Here is a 19,237-nt window from a genome sequence, read left to right as displayed (position 1 = left end):
ACACTAACTGACAGTCTTCAAACTTTAAAACCCTAAGTCCCACATGCTCCTCCTACCTTTCCCTTTTCTTCTAACTATCCCTATTAACAGAAAACCTTACATAGAGCTAAGAAGGAAGGAAAAAATAAAAAGGAATGGTAACTATTAGAGAAGAAGCAAAGCACAGTACATAAGAAAGTTCATTATTTCATATATTAAATATTTCAAAGACAGCAAGGAATCTAGTGAGGGCAAACAGAAAGGTATTCAGAAAACTGCAAATGGCGGTGCTAGCATGTATGTGCTACATGCAATGCATCTGATTTGAAGTAGACATATCTCATGTAAAGCAATGCTGAATTGTAATTGGGAAATAAAGCTAAAAAGCTGTCTTGCCTTGGAACAAAGAGTTTGTAGGCAGAGTCCCAAGACTACTGTACTACTGATGAAATAATACTATTAATAATAATATATGTTCACTGCTTAACTTCTAACAGAGTCCAACAATATGACTGTACTCTGCCAATGACGGCAAGGAAACATTCTTGATTTTGAAGTTTCACACACAATTACTTACGGAGGGCACCAGGCGCAATGGCTCACGCCTGTAATCCCAATACTTTGGGAGGCCGAGGCAGGCGGATCACCTGAAGTCAGGAGTTCAAGACCAGCCTGACCAACATGGAGAAAACCAGTCTCTACTAAAAATTAGCTGGGCATGGTGGCACGCGCCTGTAATCCCAGCTACTCAGGAGGCTGAGGCTGGAGAATCGCTTGAACTCGGGAGGCAGAGGTTGCAGTGAGCCAAGATCGTGCCACTACATTTCAGCCTGGGCAACAACAGTGAAACTCCATCTCAAAAATAGAATAAAATAAAAGCAATTACTTAGGGAGGGCAGTAGGTGGTATCTAACATCTAGATATCTAGTATCTAGAGCTTTAAGAAAAAGTAGTTTAAGGAAAACAGAATGTGTTATTCTTTCAAATCTATTAAAAGATTCAGAAACCTTCCATAAGAAACGACATAGGTAAAGGCAATAATTCTCCATCTAATTTCGAGGGATTCCTACACCCTCAAAAAGCACCAAATTAAAAATCTTTAGTATGGAGCTGAGAATTCAAAACATGAAATCACTTCTCTAAGTTTCTAGGTGACTAAAAATCTACAAGGCAAAAAGTTTTGTACGTAAATCTTATGATCAAGGAAAAGCTATTTTCCATTTTCTTTTTGCTACATTTCAAAGAGAAAAGTTTTAAAAAGATGAAAAAACAGCACAATACCTATCACACTGTCTACATTGCAGAATAAGATCTTCTTCTCTATAGTTTCGATAGCAGACTGGGCAGGAAGATAAGCTTGCACAAGGAGCGCACTGTGTGTAATTGTTCTGCCATTCACATCTTAGACCTGCAGATGTTGCTCCACAGTGTCTGCACCAAACACACCTGAAATCCAAATCCCCCCAAAAAAGTCTCAATTTTATTTTCTCAGTTTTCAGTTACTGTAACTCAGGAAGCTACATACGAACAGAATGCCAGAAATGATTTAATGTGTATGTGAAAATTTTTCTGATTAGTGCTATCATAGCAAATGTGTATTATTCAAGTAAACAGATGTGGCTAATTTTTAAAAACTAAAGTGATATGAGAAAGTTCTGAACTTGAAAGACTAACAAGGGAAACAAATCCTAGAGTACCATTTGCACTTCCAGCCTCCTTTGGGAACTGTCTGCAATGGAGGGTCTAGGCAGTAGGTGTGATAACTTATGTCACAGTCATCACACAGCAGGAGTCTTCCTGGGTCAGTTGCCTTCCCACAGGCCTCACACACAGTGCACTCAAGACACCTCCAACCTTTGCTAAGAACCACTTTAGTGATCTGTAAAAGAAACAACCAATCCATGTGATTTATGCATTAACCTAACATAATCAAATACACTATATAAATTATTGTGGTGCTTATGTACCTAGAAGCAGGAAAGAGGCAAGCAACTAACATTTATTGAGCACCTACAGAGGCCCGATACCGGGTTGGGCATGTTTATACACAATTTTAGGAGCCTAGTGAGCAGAATAATAGAAAGTGGCATGTATTTTAATGCCTTCTGAAGTCCACATAATTACCTTTTGCTGTCCATTTAATGCCCACTTTATTTATATAGTGACCAGATTTTAAAGAATTCAAGTAAGCTTCCCTATTATTGATATGTAACTTGAAAATACATCAACAAAATCTCCATCTACATTTCCATGCTTAACATCAACAGAAAAAATATCCAAAAAAAAAATTAATGTAAAATATGAGTTCTTAGGGATATTTATGAACTTAGAGGATTTCTATTTAGACTATGAAGCTAGGGATTCTGAAGTTCACATTCACTCCTCTGTTTATTCTCCTCTGTCTCAAGGTTGTAAGCTAGTAGAAAATTTGGGAATCTCCAAACTCCTAAGAAACTACTCAAGGAAGCCAAACCATGAAATCTTAAGAATGTGGAACTTCTTAAAGATCTCAAAAGACTAGGGGCTACAGACAGAACCAACCAAGTGCCCACATTATAATGAAACAGCAAGTAATGAGGTACAGAGTAAAAATTCAGATCATGACGTTATGTGAAAGCCTAAAAACTACCAGAGAAGAAAATAAAAGAGTTAAATTCAAAAGAACACCTATGAGAATGGCACCAAACTTCCCAACTCTAGATGCTGGAAGAGTGTAAGTTTCCAATTCTACAAGAAAATACTTTTCAAAGTACAATTCTCAACCTAGCTACACAAGCAACTGAGTGTGAAGACAGAATACCTTGTAGACACAGGAAGACTCAAAATTCAGCTCCCACATTCTCCTTCTAGTAAAGTTAGTCAGAGATACGTGGAACAGAATGAGGATATATTATAAAGAAAAGGAAGACTTGGGATCTAGAAATCAGATCCAACAAAGGACATCAGGCCAGGGAAGTTTAAGGATGAGAATTGGGCAACAAACCTAGAAGCTACTGGCACATATTAGAACAAGAAAAGGGAACATCTAGGAGGAAGGTAGGACTTTTCCCAGGAAAAAAATGGTACTACACAAAATAATCTTATATGATAGTTCTATAGCAGGCAAAAACAAAACAAAGAACAAATGGAGAGACACTATTACTTTCTTCTTGTTATTAAAAACTCCATGAAAAACCAAAGAAACTCATAGTACACCATTTAGATCTGCAGTAAACATTTACTGAGTCATAACCAATACCTTATTAACTGAACTAAATGTAGTAATACAACTATATCGGGAGAAGGAAGGAGGTATATTTTTTAAGACCTAAGTCAGAATTAATTTAGACCTAAGTCAGACTTCCTTCATAGCAGGAAGTCAACAAAATCTAGCATTGACAAAGCAGTAGACCAGCTTGTAATCTAGAGCTATAAGCATTAACTACAAGAAAAAGACATGAAAAAATTAAAAGTGATTGCCTCAGATGTGGAGGTAGAGTAAGACAAGGGTTGGTTGTTCATTATAAATCTTTTTTTTTTTTTTTTCTTTTTTTTTGAGACAGAGTCTTGCTCTGTTGCCCAGGCCAGAGTGCAGTGGCGTAATCTCGGCACACTGCAACCTCTGCCTCCCATGTTCATGTAACTTTCCTGCCTCAGCCTCCCAAGTAGCTAGGACTATAGGCATGAGCCACCACACCTGGGTAAGTTTTGTATTTTTAGTAGAGAAAAAGTTTCTTTGTGTTGGCCAGGCTGGCTCAAACTACTGCCCTGAAGTGATCCACCTGCCTCGGCCTCCCAAAGCACTGGGATTATAGGTGTGAGGCACTACACCCGGCCCCTTACAAAGCTTTTAATGTCATTTGATTTGTAAACACATATATTTATTATTTTGATTAGCTTTTGATTTTTAAAAATTTATCTTATCTACCAAGTTAATATGTTATTTGCCCAAATGAAGAAATGGCCTAAGGGTAAGATGAGGGTGGCTTAGAGCAGTAGTCAGCAAACATTTCCAATACAGAGCCAGAGAGTAAATAGAAAGTTCTGAGGGCCATAGGATCTGCTGCAACGTTACAATTCTGCCAGTGTAATGCAAAAACCACATATGTAAACAACAAAAAAAATGGCCATATTTAAATAAAAGTTTATTTGCAAACATAGGAAAGGGGCCAGATTTAGTCTATGGGCCAGTCTGCTTCACTCTGGCTTAAAAGAAATGACCTGAAGAAAAAGTGGCAGACAGATCAGAGGTATTTAGTGGCAGAATTTTTAAAATATTTATCTTCATTCCTATTAAGTTTTATTCACAGATACTTGTGGTCCCTTTTACAACCAAACTCTCAAGTTTCTCAGTTTATATTCACTCTTCAACATACTACATTATGGTCTCTATGCCCACATGCACTCAAACTGCTTAAGTCAGGCTTGTTAAGACCTTCTTATACCCAAATCTAATGGAAACGTTAGTGTTTGCGTTTATTGATTTCTAGTACTTCAACACTTGAACAATTTCTTCCTCTTTGAAATTTCCTTTTAACCTAGGTATTGCGGTTCTAACTATCAATTCATTTTTTTCTCCTGTTGAACCAGTTTAGCCTTAGTTTTAGAAGTTTTTTCAAATAAGATATCATCCAGGATTCCATCCATGGTACCACATCCAAAGTTGTTAAAGATATATTTTATAATCTAATACAGATACATGCTTCAGCTATAATGGGGTAGGTGGGACCAGCCTACTGTCCCCTAAGATACTGGAAAATTGAACAAAATGTATGCAACAACTGTTTTTAGATACTGGGAAACACACAGTACAGGACAGTGGTCTCTGAGATGAAGGAAACACTCAGGGAGTCCTATGATATTCTGCCTAGAAACATTTTCCAGAACGCTGCCCAAGGAGGGAGAATCTCAGCAGAGTACAATCAATGGCCTCGCTGAGTTTAGGGAGGATGAGGCAGTTGGAATTTACAAGACACATTAGTCAAAATGAAGAAGCAATAAAGACTAACAGCTCCAGAAATCTTCAAAGGATACCCCTGAAGTCTTTGGCAGAACACCAACAAGCTGCACTTCTATAAGGTCAAAGATCCACAATCAGGGGAAGGTATATCTACTGGGAATTTGTAAACAGCACAATTACCAGACCTTGTACAAGGCTCAAAGACAAGTGAAACCAAACCAGTTGGAGTATAAAGACAATGGTGGGTTGACCGTGGTGGCTCACGCCTGTAATCCCAGCACTCTGGGAGGTCGAGACAGGCAGATTATGAGGTCAGGAGTTACAGACCTGCCTGGCCAATATGGCGAAACCCAGTCTCTACTTTAACACAATGGTGAACAGGGAGCAGAATTCAATAGAGATCCCAGAAAGGCCAAGTCTTAAGTATTGGGTTAAACTAATGCTAGGATCGCAGCTACCAAAGTGTGGTTGAGGGAAACCAATTGGGCCTGTAAGGTCACAACAAGTTTAAATAATACCAGGATTTAACTGCTTTTTTTATTTTAATTCATTCACAATTACACAGTGTTGTTTACGGAGGCTACATGTGGTATCATAACATCATTACATTGACACTGCACAAGTTGTGCTTCTCTAGTCATGTGACAGAATGTTCCTGGTTTTAATTTCTAAAATGGTGAATAGTCCATAGTTCCAATCCTCATAAACAAAAACTATAAGGTCCTCAGTAATTTTAAAGAGTGTTCAGGTTCTACAACCATAAAGTTTGAAAACACCCACCTTAAGAGTGAAGGCTTGCCCGAGCAAGCTTAAAAGGAAGCTTCAAAGGTATCAAACGTATCCGCAAATAATTGTCTGCCACAACAAAAATTCAAGCTGGGCCAATTCACATATCCCTAGTATATTTCTATTCTTTTTTTGTTTTTAACCTCCCTGATGCCCGGGAAATCCCTAGTATATTTCTAAATACTGCTGTATTTCTCAATCAATGAAGTTGCAGTATTCTATACTGTCCAAAATAGTGTCATCATATAAAAGGAACCACACATAATTTTAAAAAACATGAACTGAAATTCTAGCTCTACCAGTAACTAGGTGTTTCGTAGTGCACTAATTGCCCGATCTTAACTTATATAAGTTATAGTTAACTCATCTTAAAATGGGAATTCAATAATTGTTGGATGCGTTAAAATAAATACATTACTATCTTGAGAGGGATCTTATTCAATTTCCTTAGGTCATAAACATTAAGTATTCTAAAAACAAAATCTAATGGTAACAGCAACTTTTATACAGAATGTAAGTAGAAAGAAGAAAAGAAATACGCTCTGTACGTATATAATTCTTTTTTTTTTTTGAGACAGAGTTTCACTCTTGTTACCCAGGCTGGAGTGCAAGGCACGATCTCGGCTCACCGCAACCTCCGCCTCCTGGGTTCAGGCAATTCTCCTGCCTCAGCCTCTTGAGAAGCTGGGATTACAGGCACATACCACCATGCCCCACTAATTTTTCGTATTTTTAGTAGAGATGGGGTTTCACCATGTTGACCAGGATGGTCTCGATCTCTTGACCTCGGGATCCACCCGCCTTAGCCTCCCAAAGTGCTGGGATTACAGGCGTGAGCCACCGCGCCCGGCATAATTCTATTTTTTAATTGGCTTTATATAATGTGTCTTTTTCAGTCAAATTCCCATGAGCAACTAATTTTAAAAGACTACATAAATTAACTGTACTAGTCTTCTATTTTGGATAGTGTTAATCACAATTTTTCGCTTTTAGTCCTAAATTCACAAAAACCTGTATTACCCTATAAAAGAAACAGTAGTGTAAATCAATGATAAATAGTAGTAGGTAATAATAGTAGGTAAATCAATGATATAATACAGTGATGTTTGAAGGGCAGGGGAGAAAGGTAAAAAAATAACTCATGGTTCACAACCTATCATGGAAACTGAGGTTAGTATTCATATTACATGGTATGGCAGTACTAGAAAAGATTTACTTGTGGAGTTTATAGTTTAGACCCCCTACTGTACAGCCATACCTCCATGCTTGCTTTGAATAAAGTGGCCATGACACTTTATTCAAATATGTAAGTTTTATTAGGACTGAGTTCTTAAAAAGAAAAAAAAAAAGAACCTTAAATTCAACTACTGAAATATTGAGACCTGTCCATATTTAAAGCCAAGCACCTGCAACTACTTAAAAGTTTCCTCAGAAAGCCTCTATCCTAGAATGCTTGAAAGTGAGCAGCGTTGACTCATTACTCATTACATTAAACATGACATTTGTTTTGTTTCTTTTGGCTGTAAGGAGAAAATGTCCTTTTGTATACGAGTGAGCAGAGAAGAGAAAGAATATGGGAAAGAACAGAATGGGCTAATAATTTTTTACAAAGTACTCCAGTTCTCAACTTTTTAATCAACAGACAAAATGAACCAGCTAAACCTAAAACCTCTGTGAATATTATAGTCTTTTAAATTAAATGCATACATCTTTATGTTTTACTTTTTCAAGACAAAAGCAGAATATTAGTACAATGTAAGACCACAGATTTATAGAGGAGCAAATTTCTTGAGATACCAAACCCTGAAAAGTAGTATTTAAAGTATTTAAATACTATCACGTATGTATAATAATAATCATAATACTTAATTGTGAGAACTGGGAGTTGCATGTTACTACTCAAATCAAATAAAAATTCAATACATTTTTGTTAACTCAATTTAAGCATGTTTACCTTAATACTGACACAGTATGGATGGTAACACTGACCACACTGAGAACAGGCAAGTAATCTTCCTTCTGCTCCTTGGCCAAAACTGCCACAAACCACACACATATCCTGAAGTTAAGAAAACACAACATATTTTAAATGGAGACTAAGCTAAGAATCTACAAATTTTATTTTTAAAATACCTTTTTAACTAATAGAGCTCTATAGCTAAATATTAAATGACTTCTGTGTATACGAGATGAAGTAGAAATGTACAAGGAGAAATTCAACATGGAAGACAGTAAATCGTTAAGTTCAAACCTGATTCAAAGTGAACTTGTCACTACTAGAAAATAACACGACTGTATTGTGCATAGAGTTCTCTTCATCATCCTTATTTGATGAAATGTCTGCAGTAGACACCTATAAAAAGCAAAATACACAAAATACGAAGTTATATTTTTCACTTGTTTTACACGCAACTGGAAAACTTCAGAAAATTCATAATCAAAACATGTATTTTTGCTAAGGTCTAGACTAACAATTCCAAATATTATAAATGCTAAGATACTACCATAAAACAGACTTACGACATTTTATTATTCACCTAATTCTCTCTTTAGAGTTACAATTCCTATAGACCAAGAAGTAATGAGAAAATATGAACTTGTCTTTAGTGAGACTTGATTACACAGAATTCTAATCAAGACACTACAAATGATATCATATGTGTGTACACACATAAATCTATCACTCTATTTTAGTGACACACACTTGGGATCTGCAGTGTAGCTGGTCCGAACTGAGATGTCCTGTAAGCATAAAATACAATACATAATTACATATTACATGTTGAAATAGTAATATTTTAGATATACTGGTCGAAATGGAAAGCATTAAAATTAATTTTGTCTGTTCATTAAAACTTTTTTCTTTTTTTTTTTCTGAGACGGGTTTCACGCTTGCAGCCCAGGCTGGAGTGTAATGGCGTGATCTCGGTTCAATGCAACCTCTGCCTCCTGGGTTCAAGCGATTCTCCTCCCTCCGGCTCCCAAGTAGCTGGTATTACAGGCATCCACCACCGTGCCCAGCTAATTTTTGTATTTTTAGTAGAAACGGAGTTTCACCATGTTGGCCAGGCTGGTCTCAAACTCCTGACCTCAAGTGATCCACCCGCCTCAGTCTCTCAAAGTGCTGGGATTACAAGCGTGTGCCATTGTGCCTGACCCACTGTAACTTTTTTTTTTTTTGAGAGACAGTTTCACTCTTGTTGCCCAGCTGGAGAACAATGGCACGATCTCGGCTCACTGCAACCTCCACCTCCGAGGTTCAAGCGATTCTCCTGCCTCAGCCTCCCAAGTAGCTGGGATTACAGGTGCCTGCCACCACACCAAGCTAATTTTCTGTATTTTTAGTAGAGATGGGGTTTCACCATGTTGGACAGGCCAGTCATGAACTCCTGACTTCAGGTGATCCATCTGCCTCAGCCTTGGCCCACTGTAACTTTTTAATGTGGCTACTAGAAAGTTTCAAATTGCATATGTGGTTCTCATTATATTTCTGTTAGCACCATTTTAGAATATTACTTTGAATAACACCAAAATTTCATTATTACCCAAATGATTACCAACCACTATTGTTCACTCAGGACTTAGTTCTATTTGACTAAATCAACTAAGTACCCACTGACTTGTTAATAATTTCTAGAGTGATTATGAAAAAAACAAAAAGCAGCTCTGAATTGGAAGTTGCAGAAGAGGACAAGGAGGGCACTGACAAAATCATAAAATGCAATCCTCTTTCTTTAGACAGCTTACAACCTAAGCCTGGAAAGACAGAGTTAAAACATAACAGGTTATGTTCAAGGTCAAAACATAAAACAAGGTCAAGAATTACTTTTCTTGAGGAATAACTGAAAGAAGATTAAACCGGCTGGGTGAGGTGACTCATGCCTTTAAACCTACCACTTTGGGAGTCTAAGGTGGGTGGATCACCTGAGCTCAGAAGTTCGAGACCAGCCTGGGCAACATGGTGAAACCCTGTCTCTCCCAAAAATATAAAAATTAGCCAGGCATGCTACCACATGCCTATAGTCTCAGGTACTCAGAAGGCTGAGTCACGAGAATCACTCGAACCCAGGAGGCAGAGATTACACTGAGCCACATCACTGCACTCCAGCCTGGGTGACAGAGCAAGACCCTATCTCAGAAAAAGACAAAGAAAGAGAAAGAAAACTAAATAGAAGACATCTCAGTATTTTTCAATACAAATACACTTAAAAGCAGTTTTCATGGACAGTACTAATGCTTTGTAAGAGCAATTTACAGTCATATGAACCCTAATGATTACAAGTGTTAGTAACGCCAATATTCATCATTAGGGAATAAGTAAAACAATGGCAGATACAAACATTAGAAAATTATGCAACATTTTAAAAGTAGGAAGGTAGAAATTTGTAGGGACTTCCATGGAAGAAATTATCAAAAGACACTGTTGAGTGAAAAAATAAACTGCAGACTAGTATGTGAGGTATAGCAGTATGGTACAAAAACATGCGAAGTCATTATAGTCTACGGGCACTTATAATAGGCTGAATCATAAGAAACTGCTGCTTTCATCAGGTCAGAAATAATACTGGCAATTTCATAAAGATCAACCTAATATATAAATATACCAAACTGGTAACGGGGGGGGGGGGGGGGGGAAGACCAAGGAGGTAGTTAGTAATGGTAATCTCTGATCTACCTATAACGCTCCAATTTTTTTTTAATAGAGAAAATGTATTCATGTATTATATGCCTATCTCAAAATAGCTTTCTAAAATTTCAGAGAATCATCCAAGATGATTCGCAAAAGCAGAATAATCATCATTAGTAAGAAATTAAGTGATTACTAAAAGTAAAGTAACGCAGTGAGAAGACTATTGAGATATATAATTACGGAAATGGCTGAAACACAGATAAAGTATCCATTTCTACCTCCCAATCCACTAACAGAAAATTCAATACATTTTACACACCAAGCAGCTCAAAGAAATTGTAAAGATCCATTATTATTATTATTATTATTATTTTTTTTTTTTGAGACGGAGTTTCGCTCTTGTTACCCAGGCTGGAGTGCAATGGCGCGATCTCGGCTCACCGCAACCTCCGCCTCCTGGGCTCAGGCAATTCTCCTGCCTCAGCCTCCTAAGTAGCTGGGATTACAGGCATGCACCACCACGCCCAGCTAGTTTTTTGTATTTTTAGTAGAGACGGGGTTTCACCATGTTGACCAGGATGGTCTCGATCTCTTGACCTTGTGATCCACCCGCCTCGGCCTCCCAAAGTGCTGGGATTACAGGCTTGAGCCACCGCGCCCGGCCCATTATTATTTTTGAAAGGAAATTTAACCAGTGAATGCTTTCACTAAAAGTGATAACATGGGCCAATCCCAGCACTTTGGGAGGCCGGGGCGGGTGGATCCCGAGGTCAAGAGATCGAGACCAGCCTGGTCAACATGGTGAAACCCTGTCTCTACTAAAAATACAAAAAATTAGCTGGGCATGGTGGCGCGTGCCTGTAATCCCAGCTACTCAGGAGGCTGAGGCAGGAGAATTGCCTGAACCCAGGAGGCGGAGGTTGCGGTGAGCCGAGACCGCGCCATTGCACTCCAGCCTGGGTAACAAGAGGGAAACTCCATCTCAAAAAAAGTGATAACATATTCCCAGTAAAAACCAGAAACAAAGTCTGGAGCAGAAAACTACAATGTCCCCTAAATTCAAGTGGCAGTGGAGAGTCACATTTAAATAGTAAGCGCAGAAAAACCAAAATATTTTAAAATAACAATTGTCAACGCAAGAAAGAAAACAGTATCATCTACCTTGAGGGCCCATTGGTTTTATTTTGTACTTTATTTCATGACCTTTAGACTACTAGAAAAATAAAACCTATCTTGAGGACAAGGGTAATCTTTGAGAAAACATGTGCTATTGCTGCCTGTAATAGTGTCATTTGTCCAGAAGGTGATAGAAATTTCAGTTTGCTAGACCACAGATCTAAGCCAAGGAGAACAGAAAGCTCTGATCTAAAGTTCACAAGTGTCCCTTCCAAGCAGGGCCACATAAGAGTAAACAACAAACAAAGATCAAATTAAACTCAAAGTGAGAAGAAAGGAAAAAATAAAGATGAGAATATAAATCAATAAAACAGAAAGGAAAAAGAAAACAGAGAAAAGTCCATGAAAACAAAGGCTGACTCAAGAAGATTAATAAAATTGATACATCTCTAGTAAGACTGATCAGGAAAAAAATAAGGCAAGATACAAATTATTAGTATCAAGAATAAGGAAGGTGACATCACTACAGATTCTAGAGGTACTAAAATAATAATAAATACTATGATCAACTCTATTCCTTTAATTTGTCAAGTTAGACAAAATGAACAAATTTCTTGAACGATGCAAATTTATGCAAGGAGAAATAATAACCTAAATAGGTACCTACTAAAGATATAAAATTTGTTGTTAAAAACCACCCCACAAGGTTGGGTGTGGTGACTCACCTTGTAGTCCCAGTATTTTCGGAGGCTGAGGCAGGAGGGTCACTTGAGGCCAGGAGTTCCAGACCAGCCTGGCCGACATAGCAAAATCCTATCTCTACCAAAAACACAAAAATTAGCCAGGCATGTTGGTTTGCACCTGTAATACCAGCTACTCAGAAGGCTGAGGCAGGAGAATCGCTTGAACCCAGGAGGTGAAGGTTGCAGTGAGTGGAGATCATGCCACTGCACGCCAGACTGGGTAAGGTGCCTCATGACAGCATCTTGGGAGGCTGAGACAGGTGGATCACCTGAAGTCAAGAGTTCATGACCAGCCTGGCCGACATGGTAAAACCATGTCACTACTAAAAATACAAAAAAAAAAAAAAAATTAGTTGGGCATGGCGATGGGCTCCTGTAATCTCGGCTACTCGGGAGGCTGAGGCAGGAGAATCACTTGAACCCGGGAGGCAGAGGTTGCAGTGAGTTGAAATCGCACCATGACCCTCCAGCTTGGGCAACAAGAGTGAAATTCCATCTCTAAATGGAGGGAAAAAAAAAAAAACGGAAAACAAACACCATCCCACAAAGAAAATTTCAAGCCAAGATGCTTTCACTAATAAATTCATGTATAATATAAGGAAGAAACATTTTCCACTACTACACAACTTTTCCAGAAAACTGAGGAGGAGAATATACTTCCTGATTCATTCTATGAAGCTGGAATTATGCTGATATCAAAATCAGATGAAAACATTACAAGAATGTATGACTACAGGCCAGGGATGGTGACTCATGCTTGTAATCCCAGCACTTTGGGAAGCCAAGGTGGAAGAAGTGTTTGAGCTCAGAAGTTCGAGATCAGCCTGGACAACATAGCAAGACACTCTCTCTATTAAAATTTTTAAAAATTAGCTGGGTGTGGTAGTGCATACCTACTGTCCCAGCTACCTGGGAAATGGAGGTGAGAGGTCAAAGCTGGAGTGAACTATAGTCACACCACTGCACTCCAGCCTGGAAAATGAGACCCTGTCTCAGAAAAGATTTTTTTTTTAAGTACACAGGTCTACAACCATGGTGCATCCACACTTTTATTAATAATCAGCAACAAAAAGGAGTACATTGTTAACAAATGCAGCAGCATAGAAGAATCTCAAAGTAATTATGCTAAAAAAAAAAATCAGTCCAAAAATCGTACAATTCTTTATGATTCCACTTATATACAACTCTAGAAAATGCAAACTAGTCTTGGGGACAAGGATGGACGGTAGGGGGGATGCAGAGGGGCATAAAGACACTTTGGGAGATGAATATATTCACTATCATGATTGTGGTATGGTTTTCAAGGGTGTATACATATATCAAAACTAAAGAAATTATACATGTCAAACATAGCTTATATCAACTATACCTCAATAAGCCTGCTTTAAAATTTTTCCTTTTTGAAAAAAGGACAAGAATCTAAGCTCCCTTACTCCTGGTTTAGTAGTAAACTTGAACAATTTCATCTGTCTCCTGAACTTAAAATGACATTTCAGAATTTAAAAGACAGGATTTTAATAAAATAGCAAAGTTGTTACATAAAATATTTGCCAGTAGTTAGCAAATATATTTGTAATGCACATCTAAATAAAGCCGCATAACATGCCAATAAGCAAATATTTATCAATCTTAAAATTTTTTAAATAATGCCAGGCGTGGTGGCTCACGCCTGTAATCCCAACACTTTGGGAGTCCGAGGCAGGCAGATTGCGAGGTCAAGAGATCAAGACTATCCTGGCCAACATGGTGAAACCTCGTCTCTACTAAAATACAAAAATTGGCTGGGCATGGTGGCATGCACCTGTAGTCCCAGTTACTTGGGAGTCTGAGGCAGGAGAACTGCTTGAACCCAGGAGGGAGAGGTTGCAGTGAGCTGAGAACATGCCACTGAACTCCAGCCTGGCGCCTGGCAACAGAGCAAGACGCTGCCTCAAAAAAAAAATTTTTTTAGAGCATATATATTACATATTGACTTTTTAGAGAGGGTTGGCATAGATAAATAGTCAAATAGGGAGGTAAGAAAGAGAGAAAGATGAGAAAGTAAATATAAAGGAAACTTAATAAGAGAGTCAAAAAAAAAAAAAAAAAAAGGAAAGTAGAGGCAGTAAAATAAACATTTTGGCCCTATTTGTATGACTCTTAGTATCGAAATAACTTGCTACAAGTGAGATTTTTCATCATTAATTGACATTTAGATTAGAAAAAAGATACATAAAGCAAGCCTCACCCCAGGCAATACAACAGCTCCGATTCCACTTTTCAGCTTTGACCTGCCTCGGCCACCTCGCCCCGACAGTCCTGCACCTCGAGGTCTCCGCTTTCCTGGAAATCCAGACCCACGGCCCTATGTAACAGATTAGGAAAGTCAACATTTTGTGACAGCCCAAAGGAATTTTTAAATCCAAATGCCACTGAGATAAAACATTTTATTTAATGTTACACAAACACTTTCTATATATTACGAAACCTGGCTTATTATTTGTATATTTAAAAGATTACAACTTAAAAATCTAAATATAAAAGGATTACAACCTTAGAATTATACCTTGGGCCTGTCACTGTGAGCACTATCAGGAAGGCTTTGCATGATTTTACTGTTTCCCACTCCTACATTCTAAGTGGCTACAATAGCTACAACCTGATCCAGATATTTCCAAGTTCAACAAATTGTATTTAATATAAAGTATAAGGAAGAACTCTCTTATTAACTGGTCTCACAGTGATTATAGCAATAGCTAACATCTATTGAGTACTTACTATGTACTAATCTAAGTATTTTTTTACTCTCAACAACCACATATAGTAGTTACTGTTTTATTATCCCCATTTTAGATGAGTGTGCTAAAGAATAAAAAGATTAAGCAACTTGTCCAAGGTAACACAGCTAGCAAATCTGGCTCCAGTATCCCTGGTTTGGAACCATATTCTGTACTGCTATATCGGCATGAAAGTTCATTTTGCTAGTGTATAACAGTATATTCCTGTCATTAAAATTGTCAGTTTCTTTCACTACTCAACAGTTCTCTTATGAACTCAACATTTCTACCTCATTCACCACAGTATTTAGAGGAAAATTTATTATTGTTGTTATTATTTTTAATTTTGAGACAGGAACTTGCTCTGTCATTCAGGCTGGAGTGCAATGGTGCGGTGATGGCTCACTGCAGCCCACAACTCCTGGGCTGAGTGATCCTCCTGCTTCTGCCTCCCAAAGTGCTGGGATTACAGGAGTAAGCCAAGGTGCCTATCCAGAAAAACTGTTTGAGAATTATAGGAAAGCTAACAAAAGGTTTTGTGAAAGTTTTGTTTTAAATAATCTTAATACTAAATACCTGAAATGGAAATTGTTTATCTGACTTCTTACCCAACACAAGAAATAAACCTATGGGAAAACACATGTTAAATTCTCTGATAATTTAAGACAGGTGTCCCCAAACTACGGCCCACGGGCCGCATGCGGCCCCCTGAGGCCATTTATCCGGCCCCCCAACGCACTTCAGGAAGGGGTACCTCTTTCATTGGTGGTCAGTGAGAGGAGCACAGTATGTGGCGGCCCTCCAGCAGTCTGAGGGACAGTGAACTACTCCCTGTGTAAAAAGTTTGGGGACGCCTGATTTAAGACATTAAGTACCAGAGTACAGTTTTCCCGACCCCCCTACCTTGTTTGTACTGATTAATTACTCCTTGAAAAAACCTGGGGCCTACATAAGTAGATAAATTATGTATGTATGTTTGTTTGTTTGAGATAGAGTTTCGTTCTTGTTGCCCACACTGGAGTGCAATGATGCGATCTCGGTTCACCACAATCCCCAGTTCCTGGGTTTAAGTGATTCTCCTGCCTCAGCCTCCAGAGTAGCTGGGACTACAAGCATGAGCCACAATGCCCAGCTAATTCTGTATTTTTAGTAGGGATGGGGTTTCTCCATATTGGTCGGGCTGGTCTCAAACTCCCGACCTCAGGTGATCAACCTGCCTCAGCCTCCCAAAGTGCTAGGATTACAGGCATGAGCCACCACGCCTGGCCTCAAATTATGTGTATTTAAAATTATCCAGATGATCAGAAAAATACTTTGATCTTTCCCCTGCAACAAGTTAAATAATGTCATAATTCAACTGATGTACCTTATCATAGTTTGAAATTAACTTATTTCCTATTTTGCAGAATGAGTTCGAAGTCAAAAATTTATGGTGATATTGTGAGCATAAAATAGATACACATGAACAAAAGGGAAGGTAGAAATTGTTTTTTCCCCTTGGATGTAATAAATACAGAGCCAGCTTCCAGTTTCAAACTGCCATTCCTGTGTTCTCTTACCCTGCTCTCCTTGAGATCCCCTGACCCTGAGAGGTGCATCAGCTTCTTTGAACAAGAGATGGATAGGGTCAGGTTAGTTTGCTTTTGTTTGTTTTGGTTTTTTGAAACGGAGTCTCACCTCTTCGCCCAGGCTGGAGTGCAATGCATGCCATGATCTCAGCTCACTGCAACCTCCGCCTCCCAGGTTCAAGCAATTCTCCTGCGTCAGCCTCCCCAGTAGCTGGGATTACAGGCATGTTCCACCAAGCCCGACTAATTTGGTTTTGTATTTTTAGTAGAGACAGGGTTTCACCATGTCGACCAGGTTGGTCTCGAACTCCTGGACCTCAAGTGATCTGCCCGCCTCAGCCTCTCAAAGTGCTGGAATTACAGGCATGAGCCACTGCACCTGGCCCAGTTTTTGTTTTGTTTTTAAATAAGAGATTTTTGAAAAATTAAGTCAGTGATTAAAAATCAACACTACAGTAATCTCTCAATTTATTTTCTCCAACATCAAATGCTGACCCAGGAAAAAAAAATAGTGAAAATTGCTGGTCTATGTTACAAAACTGTCAAATAAATGACTCTTAAAATATTTATACCTCAATATCTGTAGATGATACCAGGGGGAGGTAGGGAGGTAAAAAATATTTCTTCCAGTCATGAAAGAAAATAAAGTGTTCTCTAGAATTCCTTAAAATCCTTATTAGTCTAAACAGCCATATTCCAGAATATTAAATATAGAAGATGAAGAAAAACTGTCATCTCTAACCAATAAAGCATTTTAATTTTTGGGGTTAATGCTTTTTCAAACAATTTTTTTCTCTTCAAAATGCATCACATTACTACCTAACTTACTTCAAGGACTAGCAGAGCCATCAACCAATGTCATGGGGGCGGGGGGAAAGCCCTGTCAAAAATTTTGAGGTATTAACCACAGACAATGAAATCTGCCACAATTTTGGTATTTCTTCTCCATAAGAACATAATAAATTACCTTTTGGTCTACATGTCAAGGACTTCTCCCTCATAAAAACAGTAGTAATCACAACAAAAGGAATTAACCACAGAAAGAGGTATTAAAATGTATACTTGATTTTTAAATGCAAGCATATTGTTTCTTTACATTAAAAGTTTTAGATTTAAAAAGTGTCTCTGGAAGCTCAATCTAGAAAAGAAAGATTTAATTCTTAATATCCAATAGGGCAAAACCAATCAGAAAGAACTGATATATGAATGTAAATGCGATTGTATTTACCACTTTGATGCTCCAAATGGCACTGCCAGGAAGCTGCCTGGGTTTAAAAATTTCCCGACCTTCTGAAATGTCTGGGGACCAGGAAGGTGGGCTCACTGTATTATGGGTACTCCAAGCCCCCTAGGATATGGCAGTTGAGAAAATAGGTGTGTAAAACTCAGCAACATAAAAAGTCAAAGCCAGCAACTAAGGAATTTTAGAACAGCAAAAACAAATGTAAAAGTATGGAAATTTAGGACAAATTGCTTCAAGGAAGGCAAAATAACCTTATTACTAACAGTGATTTAAACATTTAAGTATAACTTAAATAACTTAAATGTTTGCTACTACAATTTACATTAAATATTCCGGCTGAGACATCTCTACAATGAAACACTAAAAATTAAGGTTTATATGACATCAACATTGACTCATGAACTGCAATTCCTGCACCAAATAGTAAATAAAAGTCAATCACACTTTAAGAATCAACACTAGAAGAAAGTATTAAGAGATTACTTTTCTTCTAACAACTATTGCTCTACTTAAAAGCAAAAATGGGTAACCATAAGGTATTCTATGTACTATAGCTATAAACAACCAAAACCAGTAGGCCAAAGAATGCAATGAGAAACATAAGCAACTGATAATGCATAAACTTTATAAACTGTGGAGAGCTGGCTTGTAACGTTAAAATACAAATACCATTATAATCTTAACATTTAATCACTCTTTCTTCAGTGACTATTAATTGTGGGTTTGGGTTTCGGTTTTTACTTAAGGGAATGAAAACTTTATGGAAATGACATCCAATGGACAGAAGTGAAAAAACATTAAAGCAAATTGTCCTAAATTTGCAAATTAAAATGACTACAGTATCTGATAAATTATATAAAAAACAGTATCTTATTAAAATCTATATAACTTATAGCATTTTACTTCCAAATAACCACATTCAGCAATACCCTGAACTGATGAAGATGCTGAACAGCATAAAGAAAAATGTTTACTCCACAAAGATAACATTTTAAAGAAAAACACAAAACAAATGTCAAACAATAAAAAACCTATTCTGAATTAGGTAATTCAATGGTGCATGCTATAATGTTACCAGTAAGTCAAGGTACACAGTACTTACCAGGTTTCTAGAATATTATCAAATATTAACAAGTAATATCTCATTAATCACATAAAAATACCACCAGGAATTACAATAACCAGAAATAAGAATGTGACTACTCTTGGGGTAACAGACAGGTAACAGAGGAACATTACCTATAGAAAAACCATGCAAGCAATAGACTGGTTTCACTTTTAAGTCATAAACTCAACCCACACACATTGAAGTCCAGCAATCCAACTCATTCTCTCCAGCAATCACTCCAAGATTACGCTTAGGTTTTCTTTCTTACTCATCAAATCTCTAACCTAGCTCAGGTAACACTATGCTGATTTCACTGAGCAGCGATCACTGCAAGTCAATTACCTCACTTTCAGAATTTCACATCAACTT

The 19,237-nt window shown here is 37.8% G+C and overlaps 1 protein-coding gene across 20 annotated transcripts in view; it reads right to left on the bottom strand.

The window, feature by feature from the left end:
• Positions 1-19,237, bottom strand: part of KMT2C (lysine methyltransferase 2C) — a 310,436-nt gene that overhangs the window by 92,527 nt on the left and 198,672 nt on the right. For 18 of the 20 annotated variants that reach the window (XM_074378876.1, XM_074378875.1, XM_074378881.1 and 15 more), the window contains 6 exons: positions 17,746-17,865; positions 14,421-14,537; positions 7,956-8,057; positions 7,659-7,763; positions 1,677-1,858; positions 1,261-1,425 (listed from right to left, as the gene is read on the bottom strand). In XM_074378876.1, the coding sequence (XP_074234977.1) occupies positions 1,261-1,425; positions 1,677-1,858; positions 7,659-7,763; positions 7,956-8,057; positions 14,421-14,537; positions 17,746-17,865 (791 nt within the window). The remainder of the gene's footprint in view (positions 1-1,260; positions 1,426-1,676; positions 1,859-7,658; positions 7,764-7,955; positions 8,058-14,420; positions 14,538-17,745; positions 17,866-19,237) is intronic. The other 2 variants (XM_074378886.1, XM_074378895.1) reach the window with 1 other exon arrangement.

The sequence above is a fragment of the Saimiri boliviensis genome, chromosome 10, assembly GCF_048565385.1.
Source record: "Saimiri boliviensis isolate mSaiBol1 chromosome 10, mSaiBol1.pri, whole genome shotgun sequence".
Classification (NCBI taxonomy): domain Eukaryota; kingdom Metazoa; phylum Chordata; class Mammalia; order Primates; family Cebidae; genus Saimiri; species Saimiri boliviensis.
Note: the sequence above shows the minus strand (reverse complement) of the source record. Positions and strands in the feature narration are given on the sequence as shown.